This window comes from Hyaena hyaena, unplaced genomic scaffold, assembly GCF_003009895.1.
Source record: "Hyaena hyaena isolate Hyena2069 unplaced genomic scaffold, ASM300989v1 scaffold_123, whole genome shotgun sequence".
NCBI lineage: Eukaryota > Metazoa > Chordata > Mammalia > Carnivora > Hyaenidae > Hyaena > Hyaena hyaena.
In genome coordinates this window covers 1,178,128-1,199,249 of record NW_024080756.1, presented here as the reverse complement: position 1 = coordinate 1,199,249, position 21,122 = coordinate 1,178,128, and the positions used below count along the sequence as shown (strand labels likewise).

Below are 21,122 nucleotides of genomic sequence, written 5' to 3'. Positions count from 1 at the left end.
CATGCCCATTTACAGCTCCCACCCCCAGCCTAGGCAACCACTAATCCACATTTCATATAAGTGGAGTCATTCGATGTCTGGCCTTTTGTGCCTGCCTTCTGTTACTTAGCTTAATGTTTCTGAGATTCATCTACCGCATAGCATCTGTCAGTAGTTGCTTCTCTTTTGTTGCTGAATAGCATTCTTGTATGAATATATCCATCATTTGCTTTTAAAAAATTTTTAGGGTCACCTGGATGGTTCAGTCAGTTGAGCATCTGACTCTTGATTTCAGCTCAGGTCATGATCTCAAGGTCATTAGATCGAATCCCATATTGGGCTCCACACTGAACATGGAGCCTGCTTAAGACTCTCTCTTTCTCCCTCTACCCCTCTCCCCCACTTACATGCTCACTTTCTCTCTCTAAAATTAAAAAAAAAATTAACAGATAAGCATGATTCTGTTCATTTAGTGAACATTTGTTGGAGATTAAATATGGCCTAAGTGATTAAAAATATATAAAGATGCCTAAGACAACCTAATCAAGAAAAGACAAAAAAGTATACAACTCAGAAAGAATAAGTGCTGTATTGTAATATAAGTAAAGTGAATTTAGTCTGAAGAGAAAAGTATTTGTGGGAGTATTTAAGAATGTTTCTCAAATAGGTGATATTTGAATGGGATATGTTCAGTGTAATAGGCAGGGGATAGGAGGAGATGATATTCTTTTTAAAGGGAATAATATTTTTAAATTCACACAAGTGTGAAAGTATATATTTTATTCAAGAAACAGCAGATTGTTCTGTGTCTTTGGAATGCAGGCCTCAAAGGGGATATTTTGGGTAGGAGATGGGGCTAGATGTATTGCTTGGTACCAAAAAGGAGTGCCTTAAATGCTATGCTGAAGTTCATCTTGATTCTATGAGTGGTAGTGAGGCATTCAAGAATTGTTTCAATTCTGTATTATTTCCAAATTAAGACAGGAAGGTAGAAATGAGAGAAAGATACCAAAAGAAAGAAAGATTCAGCAAATATTTATTGCACACCTAATGCACTACATTGAATGCTGATGATTCAGCAGAGGGCAAGATGTGGCCAACATCCTAGTGAAGGAGATAGGCAGTAAACCATTAAACCAATACCTATGTGAAGAGTTTAGTAGTATCAAGGAAAAAATATTTAAAGCAGAGTAAGGAAGACAGGAAATGATGGAGTGGGAGGTAGACTATTCAAGAGGAGTTAAAATTTGAGCAGAGACCCCAAAGTAATGAGGCACCGAGCCCTGGAAACATCTGGGGAGAGTGCATGACTGCAAATAGCAAGTTCAGAGGCCTCAGAAGAGCAGGCCTGCAGTGTTAGAGAAGTAGCACAAAGGTCAATGTAACCTGTCTGCTTTAAGTTGTAAAAGGATTGCCCTTGCAGCTGGGTGAACAATAGACTGTAAACCTTGTATGTATTTCATTTCACATGTGCGTGGGCTTATATGTAGGGTTAATTCCTGGAAGTAGGATTTCTGAGTCACAGGGCAAATACACTTGTAATTTTCATAGGTAAATTGTGAAATTTCCATCCAGTCTGTGCTTCCACTAGCCATGCTCGAGAGGCCCGTTTCTTCACAGCCTTACCAACACTTAGTAAAGCTTTGAAGAGGTAGGAATTTTCTTTAATAGTCAGAAGCCCCAAAATCAGGATGTCATTAAGGTTGCTTTCCTTCTGGGGCGCCTGGGTGGCTTAGTCGGTTGGGCGTCCGACTTTCGCTTAGGTCATGATCTCGAGGTTCGTGGGTTCGAGCCCCGCGTCGGGCTCTGTGCTGACTGCCAGCTCAGAGCCTGGACCCTGCTTCAGATTCTGTGTCTCCCTCTCTCTCTGACCCTCCCCTGCTCGCGCTGTCTCTCTCTCTCCTAGAAATAAATAAAACATTAAAAAAAAAAAAAATTTAAAAAAAAAAATAAAAAAAAAAAGGTTGCTTTCCTTCTGGAGGCTCTAGGAGAGATCCATTTTGTTATCTTTTCTAATTTGTGCCTTCATTCCTCAGCTCTTGACCCCAGCCTCCATATTCCAGTTCAAGAGCTTAGCATCTTCCTGCCCTGTCTCCTTCTGTCATCACTTCTCCTGTCTGACCCAGACCCTGCTGCTTTCCTCTTACAAGGGTCCTTGTGATTACCTTATGCCCACCCAGTTAATCTGGGATAACCCCTCCATCGCCACATCCTGAATTCAGTCAATCTGGAGAGTACCTTTTGCCATGTTAAGGTCACATTTGGGGAGAGGGGCTATGGCGGCACAGACACACTTAGCCTACCACAGAGAGATTTTGTCATTTGTCCGTGATAGAAAATGCGAATACTTTGGGGCCCCAGGGTGACTCAGTCTGTTAAGCGTATGACTCTTGACTTCAGCTCAGGTCATGATCTCCCAGTTTGTGAGCTTGAGCCCCAAGTCGGGCTCTGTGCTGACACCACAGATCCTGCTTGGTATTCTCTCTCTCCCTTTCTCTTTGTCCCTCCCTGCACACGTGTGTTCTCTCTGTCTCAAAATAATTAAACTTTAAAAAACAATTTTTAATCTTTAAAAAAAAGGAAATGCAAATACTTTCCCTCATTGTCCTTTGTCTTCTAACATCACTTACGGTTTTGTGGTTGTTTTACTTTTGTTTTTGCCTTTGGAGTTTATCCCGATAAATGGTGTAAATGCAGATCCGGCTATTGGTTGGTTTTGCGCTTTTTTTTTTTTTTCCCCAGATAGATATTCAATTGTAGCAGCAACATTTACTGAAAAGTCCAGGTTTTCCTACAAGTTAGCAAATCTTTTGTATATAGTTTGATTTCTGGACTTTCTATTTGATCCAATTTTCTTTCTGTCTAAAAAATACACATTTTTTAAAATTACAAAGGCTTTGTAGTATAATACATGATATCTTTATAGTTATACCATCTGGTAGGGCTAGACATCTATCCATGTCCCCAACTCCCCTCTCCTCTTCCTCCCCCAACCGTACACAGAGCTCTTCTTGTTCATGGTTTTCCTGCCTACTTTTATTATGTTTGTTGCATGTGAACTTTAGAATCAGCTTGCCTGGTTTCAGGAGGGAAAAAAGGTCTTTTCAGCTTAATTGGAGTAAACTTTATGAGGTTAGACTATACTGTCTTTAAATATGATATGTTTTTATATTCGTTCAAGTAACTTCTGTTCCTTCACTAGTATTTTAGCAATTTATTTGTATCAGTTTTTTACATTTCTCAGTCTATTCCCAGCTTTTTAATCTTTCTTTTCAATAGATAGAATGGAAGAAAAGATCCTGTTTATAATACTTTCTTATTACTTTTTATGCATGAAAGTTATGGTTAATACATTTATCATATTAATTATAAGTTATATTAATTTTATATTTATATGCTGCTACTTTATTGAATTAGCTGCTTGTTTATAGTAGTTTGTAGTTGAGTCTCCTAGTTTTTCCCAATGGACAATTACATGGTATTCAAATAGTGATAGTTAAAATCTTCCTTTCTTAATATTTATACATCTCTTTTTGCCTCTTCTTTACACTATTAAATAACAGTGGTGTGCATCTGTCTTATTCCTGCCTTTATTAGGAAAGACTCCTGTTCCTTAATAAAGTATTTACAGACTTTGGGACTCACACACACACACACACACACACACACATACACACACACATCATATTAAAGAATTATACATCTGTTCCTCTTTTATTTAGGTTTTTCTTTTTCCCATCAAGAATAGGAGTTGAATTTTGTCAAATGCTTATTTAGTATGTATGGAGAGATAATATGGATTCAATCTTCAGTTTATCAATATGGTATATTAACTTTGCACATGTAAAAAATATATTCTTAAATTCCCAAAACTAAATATGTTATTATTCATACTTAATGCTTTATAAAGCACTTTATTCACCGTTTCTCCCTTGGGTGGCCTTTTTTATTATTACATAATGTTATGTTGTACATTTGTAACTCTTGCCGTAAGTGGAACTTTCTCTTTGTTTAAAGGCATAATAAAATAAAGCTGAGAATTTGATCAGACCAATAGGCAGAAGGTTCCCTTCAGTATGGTGAAAAAATAGGGCCAGATCTGATCTGACCTTTTCATGGTCCTGTTTTCATTTTATTTTTTATTTTGTCCTCAAATAATGATGGAAAGAGAAGGATTATGGTATGGGTGGCAGGAAGTAGTTTTAGTTAATCCTTCTGGAGGGGTTCTAGTTAGTTTGAAGTTTCAAAGAAATACCATAAAATAAACATTGTTTTATATACTTTGTTCATCATTTCTATCTGCAGGCAGCTGACTACCTAGAGCAGACCAGACCCATCTACCAGGGCAGCTCCTTGTACCTACTGAGTACTTGAAATGTGGCTAGTGATGTGTTGTAAGTGTAAAATACACACTGATTTTGAATTTAGTATAAAAAATATAAAATATCTCAATAATTTTAAAGCATTTTTTAAAAATGTTTATTTTTGAGAAAGACAGAGTGTGAGCAGGGAAGAGGCAGACAGAGAGGGAGACACAGAATCTGAAGCAGGCTCCAAGCTCTGAGCTGTCAGCACAGAGCCCCACACAGGGTCAAACCCATGGACTGTTAGATCATGACCTGAGCCAAAGTCAGACACTTAACCAACTGAGCCACACAGACAGCCCTAAAATATCTCAATAATTTTATATGCTGAAATATTTGGGATATATTGGGATAGATAAAATATGTCATTAAGATTAACTTCACCTATTTCTTTTCACTTTTTTAATGTAACTACTAGGAAATTTTATTTTATTTTACCTTTTTAAAAGTTTATTTTGAGAAAGAGAGTATGTGCATATGCACACACTTGCAAGTGGGGACAGACAGAGAGAGAGGGAGGGAGAAAGAGAGAGAATCCTAAGCAGGTGCCACACCCAGCACAGAGCCTGAGGCGGGGCCAATCCCACAACCTTGAGATCATGACCTGAGCTGAAATCAAGAGCTGGACACTGAAAATGAGCCACCTAGGCTCCCCACTACTAGCTAATCTTAAATTACATATGCAGCTTACATTATATTTATAATGGACATCACTGGTCTAGAGGCAGTAGGTACATGTATACTTATAGATTCTACAATGGTTTTTGTAATTTAAAAAGACGAAAATAAATAAACTACACTTATATACTCCCTTATCTTCTTGTTTCTTCTTATAGGAATAAACTTGGATGATAATACAATCTAATCATACTCCATTATAATGGGTTACCTCCTCTGTGATTTTTTTTTATTGAACTGTTTCAAAGAGAATGCAGTTTCTTCATTATGCCCTTGACATTTCCACATAAGTTAAAGGCAATATGCATCTTGTGTTTTGGAATACCAGCACTTACGTGAATGTAGAAGGGAGTTAGTTTGGAGGCCCAAGTTTCTAATTTTGCTTTATCCTACAAATAAACTGTAATAGAAGTCTCCTGGTTCAAAATAAAATTTGCTTCCGGATTTCTTTCATCTTTCCCTCCATTACCCCAAAACAACAATTCCTACCCCTTAGTTCTCTGCAGGTAGAGCCGAGGTCCCACATCTTTTAGTTCTGTCTTGAGGACTTCATTTATTAACTCTTCTATTCTTCAAAGCAAAAACAATTAAGTTACTCCTAAAACATTTTTTAAAATCCTGGCTTTGTTGCATTTTTTAGGAAAATCATATCACAGAAGATATTGGAATATCAGCTTGGAAAGAACAGACTTTTCTCTCCCATGGTGCCTTATTAGCAAAGAGCTGCCAGGCTGCAATGGAATTAGCAAAGCATGATGCTGACGTTCAGGATATGGCATTTCAGTATGGGAAGCACATGGCCATGAGTCATAAGGTATTTGCACATTTTTTCTTTTTCCAGTGCTTAAATAGCTAAAATGATACATAAGAAACCTCCTGCCATTTAATAAGCTGCTTTTATATCTCAAAAAAAATGCTTATTGTGTGCTTAAAATATATCAGTCATAGACGGTAATTGTTATGTAATATAAACACTGTGATTGGTGAGTACTGTGCAGTTTTGATAGAAAGCTACAGTTACTTAAACCATATTTGTGATGTTTGTCTTTTCTTACCACCTGAAAGGGTTCTTGAGAGAACTCTTACAAATTCTGAAATAACATGTAATGTTGCCCTTTACAGAATGGGAGAATATTCGTGTTTTTGTTACCTTAAAGTTCCCTTATGTAAAACAAATTGTGGAAATTTAATGAAATTTAAGAAATATACTGATTAAAAAAGTATATATTTATGCACACACACACACACATATATACACACATGTAGATACATACATATATATGTGTGTGTATATAACACATATAGATACATATATATACTGAGTAAAATTGAAAGGCTTAATTCTAATACTTGGTCCTTTTGAGTGGGCATACTGAGATATAAAAAGTCTTAAGGTTAGCTGTTATATTGTTTTCTCTGTATATATGTAACTGAAAGATTCCATTTAATATATATTTCTTATATGTTACTTAAATAGCCCATAAGAGAGGAGAAAATATATATATATTATATATATATATACACACATATATATACACATATATATAATAGCTCCAGATAAGTTTTTTTATATATTTTATTAAATCTTAGATTTGTCTGTTAAGCAATTTTGTTCATTAAAACTTCATTTAAATTCTTATTTTTAATTTAAAAAATAAAAGCAAAGTCTGCTGCCAAATAGAAAAGGAATATGTCAGGGGAAAATCATTTTAAAGAATTTTAAAGATTACTGTAAATCATATGAACTATTCTTTTGCTTATTAAAGTTCGCCTAAAAGCTGTCATTCCTTCAGCTTCATTTTTCACTGCATTACCTGGTGTTTTCTGAAGTGACTGAAACATAGTAGTATATATGCATTTTACTGATTTAACTCTTTTGACTAATCCTCCTAGATAAATTCTGACCTTCAGCCTTTTATTAAGGAAAAGACCAGTGACTCCAGGACTTTTAATCTAAACTCAGCTCCCGTAGTCTTACATCAGGAGTTTCTTGGAAGAGATTTGTGGATTAAGCAGATCAGAGAGGTAAAATGAAATTATTCCTATTTGGGGGGATCAGTAGAGTAGTATTTAGGTGATTTTAGAACATAATTCATATTTCATGATGATCCAAGACTATAGATCAGCCATATAAGAGCATTTTCATAGAACAGGTAAAATTCTTACTTTATAAGCCACATTTTTTAAAGGCAAATGCTAGCTAAAACTTAGAGTTTAAACTACTGTTTTCTTATTATCTGAGTTCTTAGAATACTGCAACCCGAAACCAGTGCCTGTGGTGGATGCTAATTAACTTGGGTGATTTTTTTTCTCTAAAGGCTTTCAAAAATTGGGCTATGGTAATAGCACCACCCTTTAACTGACGGCAATTTCCCATCTGCAAACTCTAGCACAAGCTGAATTCCAGAAGCTCCGTCTGTCAGCTCATTGGGTTATTTTAAAACAAACTTGGATCCAGAATACTCAAATTCTGAGGTATTATCAAAGAGGGAAAAAAAAGCATGGTGAAGTGGGAAAGGTACAGCGGCTTAAATTGGCTAAATTTCTTACTTTTTTCCAGATAAGAAGGTGTAAAAGATGAGGGGGAACTTTTTTTATTTTCTTTAATCCAGAAACTCTGGAATGATAATTCTTGCCCTTTCACCCAAAACTTCATAGAATTTATTTAACTTTGTGGTTCTTATCAATTGGGTTAATGTGAGACTGGACATGGGAAAGTGGGCACAACTGAGGGCAGGGATACCTGCTGTACTAAAGCACAGAGAGCCTAAGTGATATCTGCATTGGAGCAGTAAGATTTTCCCTCTCTTAACCCTCTTTTCTCATTGGCTTTCAAAATTCCGTCAGCCAGCTTCAGATCCCTCATAATCACCTGATAGAAGATGAGAGGATTCCTTTCTGGGCAAACCATCTAAATTTAAAAAAAAAAATCTAAATAAAAAAAGAAAAAGAAACCAGAATTATAAAATATAAAAATATGAAAGCAGAATTTTTATAAATCAGAAGAACAGAAGATACAAATGAAAAAACCTCCAGAAAGTTGAAGAGAAAGTCACATTCACCTGATAGAAGATGAGAGGATTCCTTTCTGGGCAAACCGTTTAAATAAAAAAAAAAATCTAAATTAAAAAAAAGAAACCAGAATTATAAAATATAAAAAATATGAAAGCAGAATTTTTATAAATCATAAGAACAGAAGATACAAAATACAAATGAGAAAATTTCCCAGAAAGTTGAAGAGAAAGTCAATAGAAGATAAAAAAGACAAAAAAATTTTGAGAACCAGTTCAACAGATCTTATATGCAATTAGGAGTCCCAAAAGAAAACTGAAAATGGAGTTAAGAAAATTAACAACAACAACAACAAAACTTGTAAAGAAAGGTACCTGGGTGGCTTAATTAGTTAGGTGTTCAACTCTTGGTTTTGGCTCAGGTCATGGTCTAACAGTTTGTGGGTTTGGGATTCTTTCTCTCTCCCTCTCTCTCTCTGCCCCTCCCTGCCCCCCTGTCTCTCAAAATAGATAAATAAACTTAAAAAATTGTAAAGAAAAGAAAAATCCTAAGAATTGAAGGACCTAAATTTTCAAATTGAAATGGGGCCCAAAATAATCACATCATTATCACATCTTGAAACAATGGGGATGAAAAGAGATCTGAAGAGTTCCAAGAAGAGAAAGAAAAACCTACATACACCAAGGATCAAGACTCAGAACGGCCTCTCAACAGTGACATTGAAAGCTTCAAGACAGTGAACTAACATCTTCAATATTCAAAGAGAAAATTGTTGCCAACTTAGACTTTTATGACTGTCACATTATCAAGTGTGATGTTAAATAAAGACCATTTAAAACAGATATACAAGGTCTCAAAAAACTTATCTCCCAAGCATCTTTTCTCAAGGGATATATTTCAGGTGATGTGTTTTATTAAGACAAAGAAGTAACCAAGAATTAGGGGATCAGACATAGGCATGAGGTAGTGGGAATTCCCGGAACAACATGAAAGGAAGCATAATAAACAATAAGAGCACTTATGATGTGACAAGCACTCTCCTACTGAGGAAACTGAGGCACAGAGAAATTAACTTGTGCTGTCACACAGCTAGCAAACAGTGGAGCCAGGATTTAAACTCAGGCAGCCTGACTCCAAGGCCCAACATCCTTAAGTTATAAGTAACATGCTACACTCTCTCATCCAAGCAAGTCCTAGGCTAATGAATGGCTATGTATCCAGTCCAGATTGAGACAAAAGGACAGAGATCACCAGGAGAAATTTCTTTAAGGAAAACAATGGAACTGATGTACTTGACCGTATTGAGAATTTAAAGACAAATCAATGATAGATACATAGAAAACTAAGTGTTGCAGTTACTGTTGCTGCATAACAAACTACCCCAAAACTTAGCTGCTTAAAATAACCATGTAATTACATTCATGAATTTTGTGAGTCAGGAATTTGGACAGAGCACAAAGATGACTGCTCCATAACATCTGGAGCTTCAGCTGAAATGACTCGGAGGCTGGAGGTGACTCAGCAATGCTGGGCACTGGAATCATCTAGAGACTCAACTCATGCTGGCGCCTGGACCGGAATGTCAGGACCACGTTACTGACCAACCAGAGTGCTTACACATGGTTCCTCCATTTCTCTTGGCTTCCTTGCAACATGACAGCCTCAGAATAGTCAGACTTCTTACTTGCCAGCTCAGAACTCCAAACACAAGCGTTCCAGCAAACAAGGCAGTGACTGCATCTTCTTTTATGACCAGCCTCAGAAGTCACACACACAGTCATTTACATAATCTCTTATCAAAACAGTCCCAGGCCCACCCACAATCAAAGAGAATGGTTTGTAGACTCACCTAAGCAATGGGAAGAGTGTCAAAGAATTTGGGGCCAAGTTTTAAAATAGCTACACTAAACATATGGATTAAGATAAGCAGTTATTAGTTGTGAAAATATTAAAAATGTATAAGAATGAAATTATAATCATAATACTCTACATGGCTTAAAGAATAATACAGCATAAAAATATAAATATAGACTATTGATTTAAACCAAAGAGTGCAATTAGTGGGTGGAGGGTAGGGGAAAACATACATGTGTTTGTTTTTATTTAAAAGCATAGTTTAAAATTTTAGGGGTGCTTAGGTAGCTTAGTTGGTAGAGCATGTGACTCTTGATCTCAGAGTCATGAGTTCAAACCCCGTATTTGGTGTAGAGATTACTTAAATAAGCAAACATTTTTAAAAATTAAAAAATAAAATTGGGGGGAGCACCTGGGTAGCTCAATCAGTTGAGTGTCTGACTCTTGGTTTTGACTCAGTTCATGATCCCAGGGTCTTGGGATTGAGCCCTGTGCTTAGCATGGAGCCTACTTGAGATTCTCTCTCTCCCTCTGCCCTTTTCCCCTGCTTGTGCTCACTCTCTCTCTCTCTCTAAAATAAAAGTTAAGGGGTGCCTGGGTCTGTCAGTCAGTTCAGCATCCAACTCTTAACCTCAGCTCAGGCCATAATATCACAGTTTGTGAACGTGATCCCCAAATAGCAGCTTCTGCACTAATGACATAAAGCCTGCTTGGGATTCTGTCTCTTTTCTCTGCCCCTCCCCTGCTTGTGTGCATGCACATGTTCTCTCTCACGCTCTCAAAGAAACTAAAAACCTTTTTTTTTTTTTTAATGTTTATTTATTTTAGAGAGAGAGAGACAGAGTGTGAGTGGGAGAGGGGCAGAGAGAGGGATAGGGAGAAACAGAATCTGAAACAGCCTCCAGCCTTTGAGCTGTCAGCACAGAGCCGATGCAGGACTCGAACTCAGGAACGGTGAGATCATGACCTAGGCCAAAATTGGATACCCAACCAACTGAGCCACCCAGGCACCCCCCCCAAATTTTTTTAATAAAATAAAATTTTATATAGTTTATTATAGTAATCCCACTTCTATTAATCTGTCCTCACAAAATATCAGATATGAATAAAGACTTACATATTAGAGTATGCACTAAAAAATCTAATTCTAAAAGGAAAAAGTGAAAAATTGATTCATTAAAAATGTAAAAAGAATTAAATGAAATATAGTACAATGAGTATCCTACAACTATTCAATATTGTATTACTGGGGTGTATTTGTGTGTTTTTTGACAGCTGAACCAAAAATATATATACAGATGGTGTTAGTAGCTCTAATTGGGTTACATTAGAATACACTGCAGATTTACATTTTGGTTGAAAAGATCCAGCTAAATATGTTGAATGGAAGCTACCAACTCTCCCTGGGCTATTTACATATATATATATGTATAGCGGAGATCTGAATTTTAAAGAAGCTTCACAGAAGAGAGACATATTTAACTTTTAGTTTCTTTGCAAGCATACAAAGTCATAAATGTAGACAACATGAGAATCCAGGATTTCCTAAACAGCTGGTGAAATACTCCCAAATCATTATTTCCAACTTGATTTTAAATTTTCAAAGGGATATCCTTTCCAAATAGCCAATGCCTTACCCAATAACTCAAATAAATAAAATATATCGTGTCTAGAGGTCAGTAAACCCGCCTGGATGATGGCTGTGAGCAGGGGACATCCGGTCCGTCAGGCTAGGTTCCCTGTGATGATATCTAGATCCTTACCCTTCAGGAAAGACTGGCAGTCTGTCGCCCCTCTCAAGAACTTGCTAAGCTTCTGTGGTTTGCTCCAAATGATTTCAGGCCCTTCTTTTTTTGTTTGTTTTTGTTTTTGTTTTTTATTTCTGAGAGAGAGAGACAGCATGAGCAGGGGAGGGTCAAAGAGGGAGACACAGAATCTGAAGCAGGCTCCAGGTTCTGAGCTAGCCGTCAGCACAGAGCCCGATGCAGGGCTCAAACCCACGAACTGTGAGATCATGACCTGAGCCGAAGTCAGATACTTAACTGACTGAGCCACCCAGGCACCACCCCCCCCCTTTTTTTTTTTAGTTCAGGCCCTTCTTCTATCTACATGTTTGAGTCCTGAGCAGGATCACTGGTGAAGAGATTGATTAATCTGAAACAAATAAGCAATAGGAAGTTAGTTTTTGTCATACAAGGGGGAAACATTCTTCAGATTAAAGACCCCTTACTTGAGTTTATTTTAATCTTCTAAATCATAATATTCATGTTTATATAAAACTCTATAAGATAGTAATCTTATTCTGTGAATGCCTTCTACTCAGAGTTAGGGGACAAAATTAGCATAATACTCAAGAGGGACATTCTATCCGAAATCTCAAGGAAATTGCTTATTAATCCTGAAATTAGTTCTAGTACTCTTTTCATAGTCTTTCATGATTATTTACCTCCACTGCATTTTTGTAATCCTTTCCTCCCCAGGTTTTTTTTTTTTTTTTAATTAACATTTGTTCATTTTTGAAAGAGAGTGTGTGAATGGAGGAGGGGCAGAGAGAAAGGGAGACAGAATCCGAAGCAAGCTCCAGGCTCTGAGCTGTCAGCACAGATCCCAACATGGGGCTTGAACTCACTGACCACGAGATCGTGACCTGAGCTGAAGTCGGATGCTTAACCAACCAAGCCACCCAGGCGCCCCTCCTCCCCAGGTTTTGAATTTATTTCAAGATCCCTAAGGATAACAGTGAATTCACCTGCCAAAGTGACTTACTTGGAATAGTCATCCAGTTAGTATTTGTCAAAAAGTATTTGTGGTATTGTCTTCATAGAATTAGGCTATTTGATGGCAGCCCTGTATTGATTGTTAAATAGAAAAAGTCAAGTTGGTATAGCAGAAATGGCCCATAGGGGAAGGTTTTGGAAGACTGGATTCTAGTTTGGACTCTGCTAGCGTCTCTATAAACTTAATCACATTCTTTCATGTCCTTGTTATTATTTAATGTCAAATGATGCTGTTGAACAGGATCATTTCTGAGATCCCTTTTGGCTCTCAAATAAATCTGAGGTCTCTTAGGCAAGAGATGCATTATAAGAAAAATACTAATCACTGTTAGAAGCTTAATATTAGTTTTGACACTGAGAAATAGAGAAGTCTTGCTCCCATTGATGGAAGTCACCTATGATTTCTTAATATCACATGTAAAATTACTTCCCTGCTGTACTTAGACAGGTTTGTGTCCCATCTACCCTTTTGATTTCCTGCTTGGGGAGAGTGAGAATGACTAGACAGGGAAGCGAAGAGGAGATCACATACCCTTAGTGCCGTTCGGTATCATTGTAAAGAAGAAGAAGCTTCTGGAATTTTTCGTATCAGGCCCTGCTACCTTCTCTTCAACACCCAAAGTCTTAAGATTAGATAGCTGTCTTCCATCACACCCATGGGCAGGCAGGTGCACACACACACACACACACACACACACACACACACACAATCACTTTTATAAGAGGCAGTTAAGAGCATCAGGCCAGAACTGAAACAGCTGAAAAATATTTGTTGAGCAATGTTCTATACTAAATTCTACCTTAATTTTAAATTTAAATTTGTAGCTCCTGAAAAATAATGATCAGGTAAAAATACTGAGTGAATGGGTGATTCACCCTAGGGAGGTGAAGTCATTACTCAGTTATCATTTTGATTCCTAATAAAAGAAAGTAGAATCCTGCAGAGAACCACAGAGCTCTGACTCTCTCAGGGAGTCCAGAGGCCATTGCAGGTCAGCAAGCTTTATTTTTAATGATCTTTCTAGTTTTCTGCTGCCATTATAAGTCACTGAAGAGATAGGAATTATGATTATATTTTCTTGGCTGTTTCTGAAAGTACTGAAATGTCACTTAGGCTTGTGACATTCTGACACTGTCATATCCAGCCATAAACTACTTACGTGAACTACATTTTACCAATGCTAAGCTACAACTCACTTATCCCTAGGTACTATGCTACTATTACTACTTATTCAAAACATGAAGCAAAGATTGCTAGTTTAGGCTGGTGTACATGAACACAACACATGTATATTCTTAAACAAAAGAGAAAATGCACATTCAGAGACTCTTCCCTAATGCTACCGGATATTCTCTAATTGCTTAAGTTACTTTGAGTTGTTTCAAAAGGAATAATATTGTCATCCTCTACCTCAGAGGGTATACAATGTGGGCATTTGAAAGGACTGTATTTGAGACCACAAAGACTCTGAAATGGCTCTAGAAATCTCCTAATTACAATGTGTCTTAAGTTTTTCTGTTATACTTAAAGAAAAACAAAAGTCGACTACAGAAGATACAGCAGTACATTGTCTAACGGTTTTCTATGGCCTCATAAAGAGGGGATAAGAAAAACACACAAACAATGTGTGTAATGATGGGAATAGTGTAACGATGTCATTTAGAGAGCCCAGAGGAAAGTCAAGAAAGGATTTGTGAAATAGGTGATCTCTGTGAGGGTCCTTGAAGAAGAAGATCTTGATAGCAGAGGTGGGAATGAGAGGCTTTCTAGGCAACAGAGGCCATGAAAAAGAGATGCAGATAGGCAACTGCATTATATTCAAAGAAATAAAAGTATTATAGTTTGGCTTAAATGTGAAAAATATAGGGCAGTATAAAGACAGGCAAAGAATTGCTCTGAAATAGTGCACGATGCCTATATTTAAAGGCTTTGGTTCAAACAAAAACATGTACGTGAATATTCATATTAGCAACATTTACAATAACCAAGAAGTGGAAACAGCCCAGTGTCCATCAAATGATGAATAGATAAACAAAATGTGGTATACCCATACAATGGCGTATTATCCAGCAGTAAAAAGGCATGAAGCACGACACGCTACAACCTGAAACTAGATAGTGGTGATGGCTATACAACGTTCTGAATGTACTGAAGTGCCCCTGAATTATATATACTCTTTAAAATAGTTAAAATGATGAATTTTATGTTATATGAATTTTACTTCAGTTGAAAAAAAGAGGACTGTGGATGTTTGCTTGCAGAAAATGAACTTGATTCAGGTCATGGAGCAGACATTGACAGTTTTTAATGCCAATGTCTGAAATGTGTTTTAGGGAGGTATGTCTGGCTGTGTCATATAGGATGAAAGGAACAAGGATGGGGCACCTGGGTGGCTCAGTCGGTTAAGCCTCCGACTTCGGCTCAGGTCATGATCTCACGGTTCGTAGTTTCGAGCCCCGCGTCATGCTCTGTGCTGACAACTAGCTCAGAGCCTGGAGCCTGCTTCAGATTCTGTGTCTCCTTCTCTTTCTGACCCTCCCCTGCTCATGCTCTCTCTCTCTCTCTCTCTCACAGAAATAAATAAAAAACATTTAAAATTTAAAAATTAAAAAGGGATGAAAGAAACAAGGAGATACTAGAGAGAAGATGAGTTAGAAAGTTTTGGGGAACCTCTTGATCAGTGCAGAGGAAAAATCTCGATCAGAGCGTTGGCAACAAGAATGGGAAGATAAGGAGGTTAGGTGTAAAACTTCAGAGAGGAGCTCCTGGCTGACTCAGTCAGTAGAGGATATGATTCTTGATTTTAGGGTTGTGAGTTCAAGCCCCATGTTGGGTGTAGAGATTACTTAAAGTAAAATCTTTTTTAAAAACTCATTTCAGGGGCGCCTGGGTGACTCAGTTGGTTAAGTGTCCGACTTTGGCTTAGGTCATGATCTCGCAGTTTGTGACTTCGATCCCTGAGTCAGGCTCTGTGCTGACAGCCCAGAGCCTGGAGCTTGCTTCAGATTCTGTGTCTTCCTCTTTCTCTGCCCCTCCCCCACTCATTCTCTCTCTCTCTCTCTCTCTCTCTCCCTCTCCCTCTCTCTTTCTCTCTTTCTCTCTCTCTCTCTCTCAAAAATAAACATTAAGTGCATCTGGGTGGCTCAGTTGTTTGAGCATCCAACTTCAGCTCAGGTCATGATCTCACAGTTCGTGGGTTTGAGCCCCGTCTCGGGCTCTGTGCTGACAGCTGGCTCAGAGCCTGGAGCCTGCTTTGGATTCTGTGTCTCCCTCTCTCTCTGACCCTCCCCTGCTCATGCTGTCTGTCTGTTTCTCTCAAAAAAATAAAACATTTTTTAAAAATTAAAAAGTAAATAAACATTAAATTTTTTTTTAAAAAAACCTCATTATAGAGAGAAAATGTATAGAACCTGAAGATTAGTATGATACAGAGAGAAGCTGGCAGGTGTGTACTGGAGAGGGGCAGTCAGAGGCCAAAACCATAATTTTGAACTTGGGTTAGAGGAAGAATTGTGCCATTAATAGAAATAAGAAAATTAAGTGGAAAAAGAAGTATACATTTGGTTGTTGTCATCATGAGCTTGAAGTGCACCATCCAGGTTGGGGACCATCACCTTGGAACCTGGCCACTGGATGAAACAACTCAGTTTCATTATCAGCCCGGTTTATTTGCTCATGGCCTTTTTGCAATCTTGTGTGTGTGTGTGTGTGTGTGTGTGTGTGTGTGCGATGTTTAATTTCATGCCTCTTCCAGATTCCAAGAAAGCATAGCAAGTAAAAAGGATTGACAAGACTTCTGAATAAAGAGAAATTTGTTATATAGATAATACACGCCCCTCCTCTTTTTTTTAATTGGACACCATAGCCATCCACACACCTGTCTATTGCTTCCTCTTTTCCCAGTTAACCAAAGGAAGGGAACACAAGAAATCTAATCCACAGATATTCACATTTCCCTCCAAAGTTTAGCTTTCCTGGGTGAAAGAGATGGTAACATCAGGTACCTGAGAAATCCAGTTCTGAATGGTATTGATGCCTTTGTGCTATCTTATTAATAGGCAAGAATGATCAAGATAACAAAGAGGCCTCCCCTGTTTATTTCTTTGTAACTGGAAAGTTGGGTTGATACAAGCTCTGCTTCTCCTACCAAACCAAAACTCAACTGCTTCAACTGTGAGGCTAGCAGATCTAATAGATTTCTGATTTGTAAGCTTTCTGAATCCTCATACAGTCTACCCAGACCATTACAGGATGACGATGGGGATCCTACCATTCCTCCCTTCCTCTGTCCACCAATAAACCTTTTCACATATATACAAAACTCCACCCCTACGTACCAATACAGATGCACAGGGAATTTTCAATAAGACCTGTGTTCTCTAAAGGAGCCAAATGATATTCCTGCCGGTTCCAAGGCAAAAGATCTTTAAAGTGTCTTTTTTTTTTTTGTATCCACCAATGTAATCTTTTATTCAGACAAGGGTTATTAATGGACAATGGCTTAAAACAATTCAGTGAATAGTTAGAAGGGAACTGAATATTCACATGGACTCCAAGCACCCCACAGATTACTTATTAAATACAAAGGGAAGCAATGAACAAACTTAGTTTCACCAATAATGAGACAAATTGATATTGTATGACTTCTGATATAATAGAGAAGTATACACCATCATTTATCTAGTTGTCTTGCCAAAAAAATTTTTTTTTATTTTAATCTAATCGTGAGGAACACTCAGACAAATCCAGGACAAGGGACATTCTCCAGGACAGCTGACCTGAACTCTTAAAAAATGTCACTATTATCTGGGATGCCTGGGTGGCTCAGTTGGTTAAGCATCCGACTCCGGCTCAGGTCATGATCTCACGGTTCGTGGGTTCAAGCCCTGTGTTGGGCTCTGTGCTGACAGACATTTCAGAGCCTGGAGCCTATTTCCGATTCTGTGTCTCCCTCTCTGACCCTCCACTGCTCACACTGTCTGTCTGTCTGTCTCTCTCTCTCTCTCTCTCTCTCAGAAATAAATAAAACATTAAAAAAAAATTTTTTTAAGTTTTAAAAAGTGTCAATATTATGAAAGACAGAAAAGCTGTGGAATGGAAGAGATTTAAAAGCCATGACATCCATGGGGCACCTAGGTGGCTCAGTCAGATAAGCAGCAGACTTCGGCTCAGGTCATGATCTCACAGTTCATGGGTTCGAGCCCCACATCAAGCTCTGTGCTGACTGCTCAAAGCCTAGAGCCTGTTTTGGATTCTGTGTTTCCCTCTCTCTCTGCTCCTGCCCTGCTCATGCTCTGTCTTTCTCTCTCACCCTCAAGACTAAATAAACATTTAAAAAAAAAAAAAGCCATGACATCTAAAGAAAATGTATGATTTTTAATTTTATCTTAGAACACATTGCTCTAGGGGCACCTGGGTGGCTCAGTCGTTTAAGCATCTGACTTTAGCTCAGGTCATGATCTCACAGTTCCTGGGTTCGAGCCTCGCGTCGGGCTCTGTGCTGACAGCTAGCTCAGAGCCTGGAGCCTGCTTCGGATTCTGTGTCTCCCTCTCTCTCTGACCCTCCCCTGCTCATGCTGTCTCTCTCTCTCTCTCAGAAATAAAATAAAACATTTTAAAAAATTAAAAAGAAAAGAACAAACTGCTGTAAACAACACTATTGGTTAAACTGGAAACCTTTGAATATGGGCTTCTTAACCACTTTAGGAAGCATTAAACATGTTGGATGTGGTAATAGTTTGTTGGTTTTGCAGGAGAACATTGTTGTTGTGGAAGTATTCAGGGATGACCATAACTTCCTCTCAAATAATCAGCAAATGATTGTCCGAAAAGAAAGCAAAGATGGCAAAATATTAGCAATTGGTTAATGTAGTGGGGGCAGATGGGTGTTCTTGATGTTCTTTCCATTAAAAAGTTTGAGGACAGGGGCGCCTGGGTGGCTCAGTCAGTGGGGCGTCTGACTTCGGCTCAGGCCGTGATCTCACGGTTCGTGGGCTCGGACCCCACATCGGGCTCTGTACTGATCGCCAGCTCGGAGCCTGGAGCCTGTTTCAGATTCTGTGTCTCCCTGTCTCTCTGACCCTCCCCTGCTCGCGCTGTCTCTCTCTCTCTCAGAAATAAATAAAACATTAAAAAAAATTTTTAAAAAAAGTTTGAGGACAAAAAAAATGTTTGAGGAGGAAGGTAGTTTTCCTGGAAGCTTTAAAAAGAGAATCGCAGGGCGCCTGGGTGGCTCAGTTAATTGAGCGTCCAACTTCAGCTCAGGTCACAATCTCACACTCTGTGACTGCAAAGCCCCACATCAGGCCCTGTGCTGACAGCTCAGAGCCTGAAGCCTGCTTCAGATTCTATGTCTCCCTCTCTCTCTCCCCCTCCTCGTTCACACTCTCTTTCTCTCAAAAATAAATAAACATTAAAAAAAAAGAGAGAATCTCTTTAAAAACACCTGTTGTTCATTCCCAAATATAGCTGCTAGCATTCAGGAAGAGTAACATAAGTAGAGATGATCAGTCTCTAGCAATTTCTGGACTCCCTACTGTGGAATATTAGTTTTCTACTTTTAGAAAAAGGTTTCTCCATATCCAGCTTTCAAGTCCAGATAACAGTAGTTGAAAATTGGAAACAGTTCATTTATATCACCCAATCCTTCTTTGTTACCTGACTTATAAGAAAGCATTTGTTTCTTAAAGTAAAAGACCACATTGTACATCCATTACTTACCAACAGGGAATCTATCTGCCTTTGGTCTGCAGAGACTGGTACATAAACCTTTGGAATTAATCCCTCTGTGCATCCTCTCGCTCAGAATACTAGCTTTTTTTTTTTTTTTTTGCTTTTGTACAGAATATTGTTTTACAGTACTCACTATAGCTGTCTGAGGAGGCCTCTGGTGTCATGAGCACTGGCACACTATCTTGTCTGTTTTCCCATTTTTTTAAAGATAAAACAAGGTTCAAACCATACATTCTCTGTGAACTGCTAAAGACTGGGAAAAATTACTTTCTTTTCTCATGACCTGGATTGACAAGAAGCACACCTACAGGAGGCAAAAAAGATGAGTGAATCCCTTTTAAAGATCCTAGTAATGAAGCCCTCAGAGAATTGCCGTGTATGGCAGAATTTACAGTGGCTTCTGGAGATGAACAGTGTGGCAGGAAGAGGTTCAGGACTGCTGGCTGTTGAAATACAGTCTGGAATTTATTTTATATCAGCCTATTTTGGGCCCCAGTGAGAAAGTTATTTTAATAATATCTTGCTCTGCTAGAAATATACATGATAAGTGGCAGATGTCAGAAAAAGAGGGGAAAGTTATAGCACTCCATTCTCCTTGAGACTTAAGGAGTTTTTATAGTTGTTCTTTTTTAGCCTTTGAAGTAAATACGAATGCATACAGGAGCTTAAATTGAAAGGGACTTAGACATGGTCCAGACCAGTGATCTTCAAATGAATCAGAAACTCAGGGCCAGAGTACTGAGTACTGAGGATGTGCATTTTTAACAAACTACTCAAGTGATTCTGACAGCTAGTCCAGCATTTGTGAGAGCCCAGCATTTGGGAATGTGTGGTCTAGTCCAGTACTTATTTTATAGATAAGAAAATGAGGACCCAAAATTTTAAAATTTCAAAATTATTAGACATATTCATGTATCGTGTTAGAAATCCTATTTTCTGGCATCTAGTACACACGTCTTCCCTGGAAGTCACAGTACTTTTTGGAGTGGTCACTGTTAAGATATTAGGCCACTTGCGGGGTGCCTGGGTGGCTCCATCGGTTAAGCATCCAACTTCAGCTCAGGTTATGATCTCACAGTCCCATGAGTTCGAGCCCTGTGTCATGCTCTGTGGTGACAGCTCAGAGCCTGGAGTCTGCTTCAGATTCTGTGTCTCCCTCTCTCTCTCTGCCCCGCCCCTCCCCCCCCCACACACACTCCCTCCGTCTCTCTCAAAAATAAAATAAAAACATTAAAAAATTAAAATAAAATAAAATATATTAGGCCACTTGCTTTCCTCCAAAGACAAGGCCTACTTAACACCATAACCTTTGAGGTATGCACCTTGAATTGTCCTGAGGTTTCTGTTCCAGGCTCTTTTCACTTCAACACATTGCTTTCAAGGTTGAGGGGCTTATTTATTTTTTTGAACTGTTTATTTATTTTTGAGAGAGAGATGGAGTGCAAATGATGGAGGGACGGAGAGAGAGGAGACACAGAATCTGAAGCAGGCTCCAGGCTCTGAGTTGTCAGCGCAGAGCCCGACACGGAGCTTGAACTTCAAAACAGTGAGATCATGACACTTAACTGACCAAGGCACCCAGGCGTCCCTCGGGTTGAGGCACTTAATTACACTAAACCACTATATCTGTTGGCAGGCTACTAGATCATTCTTCTCTGTTTTATCCTTTTGTTGTTTGATTTTCATGAATTCTTTGGATTTATTTTCTAGATTCCCCTCCTTGGT

The 21,122-nt window shown here is 38.3% G+C and overlaps 1 protein-coding gene and 1 long non-coding RNA gene across 5 annotated transcripts in view; one reads left to right on the top strand and one right to left on the bottom strand.

Moving 5' to 3' along the window:
- LOC120235231 overlaps window positions 1–21,122 on the bottom strand; it is a 75,912-nt gene that overhangs the window by 21,833 nt on the left and 32,957 nt on the right. The window lies entirely within an intron of this gene.
- Window positions 1–21,122, top strand: part of PDSS2 (decaprenyl diphosphate synthase subunit 2) — a 260,475-nt gene that overhangs the window by 209,916 nt on the left and 29,437 nt on the right. For all 3 annotated transcript variants that reach the window (XM_039237439.1, XM_039237440.1, XM_039237438.1), the window contains 2 exons: window positions 5,662–5,835; window positions 6,915–7,046. In XM_039237439.1, coding sequence (XP_039093370.1) covers window positions 5,662–5,835; window positions 6,915–7,046 — 306 coding nt within the window. The remainder of the gene's footprint in view (window positions 1–5,661; window positions 5,836–6,914; window positions 7,047–21,122) is intronic.